Source organism: Bacillus rossius, chromosome 11, assembly GCF_032445375.1.
Source record: "Bacillus rossius redtenbacheri isolate Brsri chromosome 11, Brsri_v3, whole genome shotgun sequence".
NCBI lineage: Eukaryota > Metazoa > Arthropoda > Insecta > Phasmatodea > Bacillidae > Bacillus > Bacillus rossius.
In genome coordinates this window covers 44,773,835-44,786,988 of record NC_086338.1, presented here as the reverse complement: position 1 = coordinate 44,786,988, position 13,154 = coordinate 44,773,835, and the positions used below count along the sequence as shown (strand labels likewise).

The window sequence follows — 13,154 nt, the reverse complement described above, 5'->3', positions numbered from 1 at the left end:
TGTGCTGTAGTCGCTGTTTATTCACATCGCTAGGTTCACCTGTGCGTCTCTGTATAGCCGTTGTTTTTTTCAATTTTTATCTTTTAAGTTTCATCGTTGAGTTATTCTGTTTGCCGTTGTGCACCGTAAAATTTCTTTGTAAATGGAACAGAAATATTCAGGTAAACTTACATATTTGTTCTGTGTTGCCCCAGTACCTCCAATATTTAAAAGTTATTTGTAAACCCTATTTTTTTAATAGCTTTCCAGTATTAACTGCGCATATTAAGCACGGTAAAACAAAATAACACCAAATTGTTTAATATTTGATCGAATATCTTTTCCATGGTTAAAAAAAAAAAAAAAAAAGCCGAATGTACACATCTATTGAAGCATAAAATTATTAGCCAATTTTTGTAAGAAATACTCAGTTATACCTCGATAAACCGTATTTCAGATGTGCAAAAATAACCAAAGCTATGTGGTTTCGCTTGTTTTCTGTATGTTTGCGTATTTATCTTTCTTGTCTCTTATTGTTTTTTCTTATGACACACATTATAATCAGCAATGGTGTATGTCCTAATTTATATATATAATCAATCTCCCCCATTGCAAGAACCATTAAAAAAATAAAGTATTTATTTGGTATTTCAAACCCGTACGTATGCAAAAAAAAGTATTTAAAATAAAGTTATATATTATTTCGTAATTACCTCAAAATATCAAATGTACTATGTATGGAGAATTTAATTTCATAACGACATTATTATATCTACTTAAGTTGTTGAGCTGAAAGAAAGGTTCGAACATAATAATTTGAAACAATAAAATTATAAGGAAAGTAAAATATCTTGTAGGATATTTTTTGTACAAAATTTTGTTTTGGACGAAAATAAACATACACAATCATTAAATAAACTTTTGATACTGTAACAATTAAAACATAATACATGTTTTATACTATTACACATCCAAAATAAAAACACCGAATTCCAATTTTTGTTACAATTAAAATTACAAATAATTAAATAGCGATGTGCAAAAATATTAAATAAAAGCTTTTTGTGGTTGTGTTCTCAAAGAAGTTCATGTTTAATAATCCCGATGATTTAATTAAGTGTCTGAGGGTTTCATTGTATAAAATAAAACATTTATGCTCCTGCTTAACCCTGAGGTAAGCTATTACCAAAGAACTCTGTACTCAGGAGTACTGCAAGTTCCAATAAAATATAGTTCAGTTCAAATAATGTGAATATTTCTAAATTAGTAAGCAAATCTCACAAAACTAGTGTCGTCTAAATTCTTTGTCCTCAGAAACTGATCGATTTAAGGTAAGTACTATAATTACCTAGAATTCCGGCGATGTCAGTATGAAATGTATCTTTTAATTTGACATCTCCAACACTATCATTGATTTAGTACTTAATTTAAGATATTCAAAATGAATATTTGCAAACAGTTGTTTGAATAGCTTTCCAGTATTAGCGGCGCATATTAAGCACGGTAAAAAAAAGCCAAAAGTGATATAACAAGGTTAATTTTTTTGGCTTTAAAACCAAATAAATAAAATGTTATACAATAACTTCATGCTTGTAAGCACACACATATTTTTAACTAAACACACTCTTTAAATATCTAACATTTATTTCAAAATAACTTTGCCATCGACAGTGCAAGCTCTTTACATATTTTTTTTTTTACTATATTCTATATAATTCTATATAATTATTATACAGCGGGACTGTAAATTATTTTGCTGAAAACCAACTAAAAAATTTGCCAGACTAGTTATACAAATTATATTTCACTGTTATGAAATTACACAATTCATGCTGAACGAAGAACATAACAATACATAAATTTGTTCGATGCCGAGGTAAAATGTCACTACACGTAATGTACGTGTTACTGACACACGAAACTACAGTAAACTCGTGGAATATCATGTCAGTGTTAAGAAGACTGCAAGTATTCGCTCTACCGCTCTGGTTCTGGTGGTAGAGCGCCTGCCTTGTGACTTGTAGGACCCGGGTTCGCGCCCCGGCTCCTCCAAGGCGGATTGCCCAGATGAAATGGTGGCATTTTCTCTGGTAGGGAATACAATCCCTTGCAACAAGTCAGGCTACCAAAAGAAACGGTGGGTGGAACAGAAAAAAACCTTCCAGGTGGCTTCCAAATGGGGAGCCCGTTTCTTTTCTTGGGCTCCCCATGCGGTGGTCTTTCTGGGGGTTTCTCCGGGGGAACGGAGTTTTGCAAAAATATTTTTATTGTTTTGAAGTTTTTTTAGTTTTTAGTAACTGTAGCATTATCATTCCACCACGTTATAAATAAAGCTCGAAATAACATATGTATATTTTTTCTTTTGTACATAAAATATTTGAATTAAGTGTGTATCAGTCAGTGAGTGGTTGCATACCGATGTTGTGTGTTCAACCATTTATCGGTATATATTTTCTTGAAGTATTATTTATGTTTAAATTTTAGTCAAAAACCACTGTTTGTTTAGAAGAAATAGGCACATGAATTTTATTCCTAAAAATATTATTTCTGATAAACCACATAGTTTTCAATCTTTAACACACACAGTATTATTTATATATATATATGCCAAGTTTTTATTTTTCACCAACATGTAGATAGTAATATAAGCTGCACTTGAAGATCTTAAGTATTCTTAAATTTATAACTTTCTCTGCATCAATACCTGATTGTATAATTTGTTCTTCAAATTGATTAGCTATGAAGTAGAATATTGTGTCGTAATTTGGAATTAAATAACTAATTTTGATTTTAAATAGAATTGAAAGTATGCAGAAAAAAATCTTAAATTAATATTTAAAAATTTCAGGCTTTTAAATATGTTGCATTCCTATATAAATATAATTGGCATTTTCTATTTACTAGACGTTCAATCAGTGATACACATTTTATTATATACGTTTTATTACCATTTTCGATGCTTCAGACATATCTCGGTTTGTATTAAGAATTAGTGACACTTTTAAAACCATTAGTAACTATAAAATTTGTAAAAAATTATAATTATTTTTTAATAATCTAGAAACATCCATTGGTAAAAAATCTAAGTAAAAGTTATTTAAAACGTCTATAATCGAATTATTTATTTTGTATACACAATTTTAGTTTCTGTTTAAGAGTTTTGTGAAAACCAAAATAACCAATTAGTTACTATGAACTTTATCAATTTGTGTGATGTGTTTATTCTTGCTTTGGCGTAAAGTTATTGATATGTATGTCTTGTGTTAATATGTTTTTGGTTGTTATTCTATGTGCTTATATGGTACCTATTTTTTAAATTATGTGTCATATTTCGTTTGTAAGTGTCGTAAGGCAAAAAAAACCTCATTTCAATTTGATATGACAGTTTAAAAGAAGCAGAATAATATGCAACGAATAGTAATATATTTTATTTTCTAATATTAAAAATACTTCAATTTCAGCAAAGTTTATTTTTGAAAGACTGCAAACCTGTTCAAAGCCCACCAACATTCGATGTACTAGCATGTCTCCCCTAGAGCGCCTGTGCTGCTTGACCTGTGCCAACAAACTACACCACACAAAAATAATTCCCTCGAATTTCAGCATCTTAAATATACATTTTGTAGACTTTGATATAGACATTAAAAACCTTAATATCTGAGCTTTATATGTTCTATCACCCTAATAATGTAAACATTACATAAGAAAACCCTTGAATATTTGCATTGGATTTGCACTCATTAAATAATGATCTACAATTCCTTCAATTATTCCAGTGTGCAAAAACGCTAGTTACATCAAGATTTTATTAGTAAAGCTGTTTTCCTCATTCCGTGGAATGTATAAGGAATTCCCTTTCGTCCATTTTTGTTATGGCAGTCTTCCATTATTGTACTTTTTCCGGCGCCTTCGTCAAAACAGGAGGAAAAGTAACATATGTTTTGTTTTTTTAAATCGTCGTAATAAGAATAAATTGCTCCCTATAATACATTTCTTTCTTCTCGTCCGCGATCTGTAAATGATTTGTTATTGCAACAATCACCGTCAGAAGCGCTATCTGTAAGCTTTAAAGTTAACCTGAGAACTGCTACCTGCTACCTGGTATTCTATACACTACTTCGAGAGAAATGCCACCGTACTTTTTCCATGGAGTGTATAAGAAAGTATGACAGAATTCCGTCTCGTCCTTTGAAATTATGACAGTTTTCCGTTATGGTACTTTTTCGAAGAGGCCAGGTGGAATACTGCCATTATGGTAGTCGTCCGCGCCCCCAAATATTCAGCAGCTTCATGAACTAAATGTATTACAGAATAACACACAATAGAAAAATTATATTATTTAATCATATCTAGTTGTAAAACATAAAGAAAAACTAAAACAAAACACAAATTATATTAAACATTTTAACAAATAATTTGAAAAACATATATTTTTTTACATATATATATATACATATAAGATTTTAATTTTAAATAGAAGCACATAATGGTTGAGGAGCCGTGGTTTATACTGATTAGACCACTCCATCACTTTTACTTTTTTTTTTTTTTTAAACCTGCTTCACAAACTGGTTTATGCAATACGGCTCCTCTAAATCATCTACGTTCCCTGACTACTGAACCAGTAACTTACCATTTTACAGTGGTGGATCCAGGATTTTGGTTTGGGAGGGGCTTGACCCAGCTGAGGCTAGGCTTTATCAAGGCAAACATTAAAACAATAGTGGACCCAGATGCTTTTGGAGGGGGCTTGAGCCCCTTAGCCCCCCCCCCCCCCCCATTTTAGATAAATGTTTCATCTACTGAATAAATCACGCCACAACTTTTACTCATGTCGAAACCTGCTGCACAACAGAGCAGATAAGACGGCTCCTCTAATGCTACCGACTTAGAATTACTGTCCCTGACCAATCGACCAGCAACGTATGTGTTAAATGAAGGTCTTACTGCTGTAGCATCACTCACTGATATCGGACACTGCTGGACCCCCAGTAGATTAGATTTAGCATTTCTCTCTCTGACCTATTCCCAGGGAGCACATTGTGTTAGATGAACCGTATCAGCTATTGTGTAAATTAACGCCGCACTTCTTATACTCATGTCAAAATCTTTTGTGCCTACCACATGGCAGATAACAAATCTCTTCTAACAGTGAAGACTCTCCTCTTGGCTGAATTACTTCTTCACTAGTAGCATCTAAATTTAAGATAAGCCGTCTGTTCTCCCGAAGCAGCCTCGCTGATCTCTTGCGGATGCTGAACACTGCTGCAGTAGATATTCCAGGTCTTCTCCGAATGCAGAGTTGATTTTTACTCCATGATTTTTCTCAGGAGGCACAAAATATTAGATGGACCGTTTCATCTACTGAATAAGTCAGACCGCATCCTTAGCTGATGCCAATCACTGCTGCATCCTTAGTTGTGAACGGGGGTTATTCTGTTGTGCAGTCTATGCACTTCTTTACCTGACACATTTTCTTGCAGTGAACATTAGTAAGTATTGATCATTTACTCATGAGTAATATCGAACAAAAAGTATCATACTCATGAAAGTATCGACACCTCAAGTTATAGATACTCTTCAATAGAATTCTCAAAAATTAACTAACGGAAGTGTTAGATTAATCAAGAATTCTAAATAAATTTTTTATTTAATTATCTACAATCTTGCACTTCCCACTCTTTGTCTGCACAGTCTTTCAAAAACAATAATTTACCCAGTCGTTTAGGTGGTAATCTGTTTCGTATCTTTGACAATGTACTGCTTGCTTTCGAAAATAAACGATCGGAGGGGATTGATGTCTCTGGAACTGCTAGCTTATACAACTGAGACTCTGAGAGAACACAGATTTCATATCTTCAAATTGCTCCAAAGGATCAGTCGACAGTGGTGACACTGATGTTGCCAAATATAAGCATTTTCCTTCTTCAATCTTTTTCTTCAAGAGACAAATTAGACTGTAAGAAGAAGGCTACATACCTTTGCTTTTATCTGTTTGTTTTTTTGAATGAACTAAGGTCTTGCGATGTCTCCAGAAATCATATACTGATTTTGCTGAAAATTATAGCTATACTTCTCACTTCCTTATTCTATTGGCTTCAAAACTATTTTATTAATAAAATAATGTTTCAGTTTTATTTATTATAATAACGTTATATATATATATATATATATATATATATATATATATATATAACAGGTCCAAATATATATATATAGTAAAATAACTACACAGTGTGACGTGTGACAGGGTGAATATCGAATTCGATAATTTTTTTGATAGGTTAGTGCCAAAAAGTATTAATATGAGTGAAAGTATTAAATTAAAAGTATCGGTATCGAAAGAAAAGTACCGATACCAAAAAGTATTGATACTTTTTTCTTGTCCCTACCCGAGACCTCGGTCATATAGACAGGTCTGGCAACTTACCTTTATTCTCCGTCTTAGTGAATCTCGCGGCGGGGGCCTGCGAACTAACGGCGCTAGCAGTGGAACCCAGTCTTAACATTGGGTTTAGTGGGAGTTTCGTACATTTGTTAAAACTCTGCTTCGTTTCGAACGTCGGGTAAAGTGTAGGATTTTTTATTTCATTTGGGAGCTTAAAAGGGGTTTAATGCATAGCAATAACTTGTAACTTTGCAGCCATTGTTGGAGTGTTGAGAATGCGGATCCCAAACGGACTGGCGTCGCCCGTTAAGAAAGCATGTTTTTAAATCAATGATATTCGTTTTCTACAAATTTTAATCTTCGAGCAAGTGTCATTCTTCCAAATGTGATTTTTAATCCAGTAATTCTTTTTTAATCTAACAAAGGGAGGGTCCGAGTCGAAGAAGGCTGGTGCCCCTTCCAACGTCCTGAAGTATTTAGCCTGCGTGGACCCTAGGAAGCGAGAAAAAGTAGAGTTCGCATTGGCGTAGCTGTGTTCATAAAGTTGGGGGGGGGGGGGGGGCAAATAATGATTAAAATCATTATGATTTTGATGTCATGTAAACCCATTCCCCTCTTACTAAGACGGGGGGTCCGGGGGTCCTCCACGGGAAAATTTTGATTTTAAAAGTGCAAAATAGCGCTTTTTAGGCAGTTTTTGTATCCAACCATTGGATACATCGATGTTAAAAATTATTATTGTTTCTTTAAGATAACATTTGACAGTGAAGAAATTACAAATAAAGTTGGGCAGAATAATATTATAAAATAAAAATATCACGGTCTAGAAAGTTGGGGGGGGGGACAGTCCCCTCCACCCAAAAAGTTCAGGGGGACACGACCCCCCTGTCCCTCCCGGTTCCTACGCCTCTGGTTTGGCGGATAGTTGGCAGCGCAGCGGCCGAGCAGAGCGAGCCGGAAGCGCGTGGCTGCGCGCGCCGAAGGCCAGCCGGGGACCGCGACGCGTCGAGACACGTGCGCCAAGCCTGCAGATCGCCGCCCGCCGGTTTTCCACGTCTCCTCGCTCCTCACTCTGTCCGCGGAGCTCGGCGCGCGAAGGTTGGCTGCAGTGCAGTGGGAGATGGCGGACGCGGACAAGGCTGCCGCCCGGAACGGAGAGGCCGACCCGCTCAGGCCCAACGGCCGCGAAGGACTCGAGCTGGAGGTTGGTACCCGCTTCTGCCGCGTGACGTTTCAGCACACGGAGTTTCGTTGTGGGTGGCGGCAGGGGCGCAACAACTACATTTCTAAAAAGGGGGGGGGGGGGGGCAATATACCTTTTTATAAAGAATAATCGATCCCCCCCCTATTGAAGCGGGTGGTCCGGGGGTCCTCCCCCGGGAAAAATTTGTATTTGAAGGTGGAAAATGGTGCTATTTAAGCAGTTTTATTATCTAAAAATTGTTTACACAGCACTTTCTTTGCCCCCGTTTGCCCCCACTTCAAATTTCAGAGGGGGGGCAAAATACCATTGCCCCCCCCCCTCTGTTGTTGCGCCCCTGGGTGGCGGTATCGCGTATGGCGCGATCAAAGTTCACAAAGTCAAAGGGAAACTTTATATTATCAACCGTTTAATGAATTTTAAAACGACGGGCAGAAGTTTAATAAAATTCGTTGTAGAAAAACAGGTTCAAAGCCGGGGAATAGTATATTTTTTTTCCTTCCAAGTCTTCCTCGCTTTCATCGGAGCCGTTTCATTATGCAGTTTCAAATTTCGGTCTGCGATTGGAATGATTCGATAGTAGACACGTAGCTGCTCCGGCAGCGTATTCTAGCGGCAACAGGTGTGCAAATTACATGTGATTCGCGTTCAAAAGAATTCCGCGTTAAGATTCATATTATAAGTTTATTCGCAACGTGACAGCACTTGAACTTGCTCGCTACCAAGGTTACACGTTACACTCGCTCATATTTTTTATTTCATTGTTTTCATTTCATGCTGAAATCACAACGGCACTGGAAGGACGCGATGCAACGGCACTGCAAACAAACAATGAACGATTAAAGCCCGTGCACAATGAACATAGTATAAACACATCGTTAGTTATAACGATAAGCACTTAATGCAACACAAAACAGGCACAGCGACCTGGATGCAATAACTGACGTAAACCTAATTCCATTCCTTTGTTTAATTTCATTGTTGCTGGAGTCGTTAGTGTGCAATTATAAGGGGGAAAAAATAGTTTTAACAGAATAAAATCCATAATAGCCCAGGAACTGCAAAATTAAATGCAAAAATGAAAATTTTCACCTTTGAAAATTGGACCGTGTTGTTTATAGCTTAACTCCGTCGTGCAAACATAAACAAAAAGGAAGATAATAGTAAGGACACAGTCTATTCAAAACACGCATTTTATTTTTTTACTAAATATATTTTTTTTTAATGACGACGTAGCAAAACGTTCAGAGCTTCTGAATGGCAGAAAACATGTCACAGTTTTAGCAATAACGTAGTTTTAAGCAAGTTAAACCTAGAGAGAACTTTACTTAAGGGTAATACCGGGCTTGTGTATATGCTTATCGCAATGTACGATTGTAATTAGTCAGATTGAATTACATGGAACTGAAGTGTTGTGTACAATACTGTGTGGTGCTTGTGAAAAGCTTATGTTGATTGTGGCATTAAATGTTATGCCCATTACATAATATACATCACACATGCGACAGCTGTCAATTTTTTTATGTTAACTTTAAAATCGACATGCGCGGAAGAATTATATTTAAATTTAACACTCATTTGGGAAAAAAATCACTATGAGAGTTAACAGAACATTGAGATATTCGCGCTAAAGTGGCTGCTTTATTCGTCACTTTTCTTGTTATTGAGATCACGCGATTAAAAAAAAAATGCTGAAAATTTTAGAGTGATATCTGTTTACGAATACGCTGAGGTCGGATTAGTAGTGTTGTTTACGGATTTAATTGTTATGGTGTAATTTTTGGAGAGTGAGAATGGCTGAATTATTGTGTATTCAGAATATTTTTAGACCCCCCGATAGACAGTTATCCTCGAAAGCACTGAAAGAACTTGCTTTGCACCTTTATCTTCGTTTCTCCTCGTTATAATGTTAACGGCTACCGCTCATGTGTCATTGTTGCACGACGAGAAGACTTGTGTGCCAGTGTACAGGGCCTTGCGCTTAGAGGCTACGCCGCGCAATAGTGTGTATCATGCTTGGATTGCAGTTAAAAGCAAATGTCACCCTCTGTTGGAGATTCACACTGCCCTGCTTGTTTACATTAAACATATTATTCTGTATACTATAAATGGTTATAATAAGTTTTACTATATTTTAAACTTTACCAATTTGTTTTTAAGACCATAAATTTGTGCCTTTTGATAGTTATAACAGTTGTATAGGTAGCTACTTTATGAAATAAAAAAAATATAATTTCTAAACACTAATAAATATTTTACAGGAAAAAAAACTATTTGTTGTAGCAGTCGGTCACTATTAATAATAAGGCATTCCATTAATTAATTACTATAGTCGAATAGAGCTAAATAATTTAATATTGAATGATATTTTAAACAATGATGACAAAAATGGTTGAAACCAAGATGGCGTCTTTACGATGGGTCCAGTAAGCATTACTTAACTTTCTGAACATAAAATGTTGCAGGTAACTCAGAAGACTTAAAAAAAGTATTGATGTGCGGAAACATTTTGATAACTGTCTCGCAAACTGGTACATTCTCTAACCAGCGGGAATTACAGAATTTGCGAGGAAGTAAACTACAGCCAGTATAGTTCGTGTGAAATCAGATCAACGTGCAGGTGAATCCTTAAAAACATTGTACAAGGACTTCAAAAATAACATTACATCCCAACCTGCTTTGCGACAGCCTGATTGAAAGGCACCATGAATAACATGGAGGCCACAAGAACCTAAATCCAACATCTCTGGATCCTCTTCACAGCACTTCCTTTCAGCTTTCAACTTTTTTAGGAATGACAAATTCACATTGGACCCATCCAGATACTTGTATAGCTGGCTAGTTAAAGACTAATTTGAGCACAATTCACTTGTAAAGTATTTTAATTGATTTTTTCCCTCAATATTGAGCTGGATAGAAATCGATTAGTATGTTTAGTAAAGAAAGGACCTATTTCAAGAATGTGTGAAGAAATAATGTTACGAAAATACGATGTTAAGCTGTCGCAAGCGAGAAGATGATGTTCAGCTGTTGCGAGAAGACGTTAAGCTTTCTCTAGAAGACGGTATTAAGCTGTTGCGAGAAGACGGTGTTAAGTTGTTGCGAGAAGACGGTGTTAAGTTGTTGCGAGAATACGGTGTTAAGCTGTCCGCGAGTTATCGTGTCGCATCGCGTCGCGTCAGTCTCGTAGCCCCACTCCCGCTTCCCGCGCTTTTTTTTTTTTTTTTAACTTTACGGTCACACTATCACACTTAAACTTTACTATTTTCTGGGGGACACGTAATAAACAATGTGCACGCTGCGAAGACAACGAACAACCAAGGGTTATTCATTGGCTCAGAGTCCTGCAGGCAAACTGTGGTCCAATACTGAAGCAGCAGAAAGTTAAACGCATTTGGATTCTAGCCTATCACGAAATGAAACCGCGAATTTTTCCGGTCTCTAGCTATAGAGTCCTGAGAAAATTCCCGTTATATTCCGGTGTCAGACTTGACTCCACAAACGTGTGCGTAACGAAAGTCCATGACATGTATTAATGGTTGATACCATTACAATCTGCCTTTTGTTAAGGTCGCACATGATTAGATCAGGTGTTTGTGATTGGCTGTTAGTTCTCCAGGACTTATCAAAGAACCCGTGATCCAACGAACAAAGGTATTTCAAGTGTAACTGATATTTGCATTCTCTAATGTCGCCAAATTATAATGTGGATTTTGCAGGACTCGAACGTTATAACACCATCCAGTCTAGCCTGCAGGTAAGTGAATCCACGAAATTTCGGAGACACTAGTCAATTCTATTATTGACAAAGAAAAATTACTTTGTCGTTTTGTACCCTTTTGTTGCTACGAAAAATTTACGGAGATTCATACAAAAACGAACGCTTTGTATGATGCTGAGGCGAATCATGCGATCATACGAAACTGATTTAGTGCTCGCTGCTTTAAAGTCTGAAGTAAACCTTTTGTGACAAATATATTACGTCCTTTCCACGACAGACGGAAGTCACAGAGACTGGAAGAATACTCGGTGCCACAGTTTGTTATCTCGGACAGCGAGGAAAGATATCGAAATTCTACCTCACTAGGTGACGTAAGAATGGGATTAGGTTGAGTTTACGTAACACTACACCACGTAACATTACGTTACGTCCACTCATATAGGCGTATACTTGGAGGATAACTTAGAACTAAACAAACATTTATTTTAAGATGATTTAATAATATGTAATTGACAAAAGTAATAATATATAGCTGTAAATAAATCAAAATTACAAATGAAGTTATTCTGATATTTTATAATATTACGAATTACTTGAATATAATTGTAAAGATTTTCAAGCCTTTATGTATTTTTTTTGTTCAATCATTAAAAATTAAACGACTATAGTGACTAAAACGTTTTGCATTGATTCTTATGTTTATGCTTGAAAAATATGTATTCAGCTTGTTAGATTTAAAAAAAATCTTAGGCCTAATTAAGACTGAAACAAAGTATTTAACTGCAACAATGCATCACGACAGTAAAATTTGTTAGATAAGGACAAATTATTCAGTTCTTATTACACACTCAAACAACAAACATTAAACTGGACAGCAGTTAACAATGACATTTAAGTGCAAACAATTTTAATAAAATTATTATAAAATAAAATACTCGCAGTTTAGAGCAGCTTAGATTTTTTTTTTTTTTTTGCTATACTGTCCATTGCCAAACAGTTATTCCCTTTACCCTTCGCTTCATATTTTGAATTAGAATTGAATTCAAAAGTAAGTCTTTTATTGGGCTTAGACTTTGATATGGCGTAGTTATCTTCAGTTTTTCACAAATTTCCTACATAGTTTAAAATTTTGGGCCGCAAATGGAATGACGTAACTGCCCCGGCAGCGAATTCCAGTGGAAGGTGCGGACACTGCGTGTGATTCGCGTCTAGAAACGTAGTTGCAAACACAATTTACGTATACGTATTTATCACGCTCGGCATTGTTTAAAAGTATTCTACGTTACATTTCGTGGGCAAGTTTCGTATTATGAGTCTATTTGCATCATGAGAACACACGAATTTGCTCGTTAGGGGTCGTCCATTAATCACGTGATGTTTTTTTAGCAAATCTTTAACCCCCCCTCCCCCTAGTGATTTGTGATGAGGTTTCAGACTACCCCCCCCCCTTCCCAATAAATCACGTGTATTTTTTTGGTACAAAATATTTTTAAAAATTTCAGAATATTATCTTTAAATATAGGTATAATCTAATTTAATTCTGGAAAATTAAGCACAGTGGTAAAAATGTCCAGACACATTAAGGTTGCAGGTTTATTCTCACTGGCATAAAAATAATAAAGGAAAGGCTTATATGTGATATACGCATGTATTCGGCGCCAAAATCACAGTCTTACTGGCGACTGGCAAGCCGAGCCGGGTGGTTCATGTTGCGGCGGGCGGGGATATTGTTGCCTGGCTACGGCGAGTCAAGGTCACGCGTCCCTTTTCGGTTTAGTAGAAATCGCGCGAAAAAATAATTACACGTGATATCTCTCTACACCCCCCCCCCCCCCCCCCTTTTCGAGCCTCACGTGATTAATGGA

The 13,154-nt window shown here is 36.1% G+C and overlaps 1 protein-coding gene across 1 annotated transcript in view; it reads left to right on the top strand.

The window, feature by feature from the left end:
* Positions 1-7,433: 7,433 nt before the first annotated feature.
* LOC134536894 (ATP-dependent translocase ABCB1-like) overlaps positions 7,434-13,154 on the top strand; it is a 62,762-nt gene continuing 57,041 nt past the window's right edge. Inside the window, exon 1 of the mRNA XM_063376957.1 lies at positions 7,434-7,571. Within this exon, the coding sequence (XP_063233027.1) occupies positions 7,488-7,571 (84 nt within the window). The 5' untranslated portion in view covers positions 7,434-7,487. The remainder of the gene's footprint in view (positions 7,572-13,154) is intronic.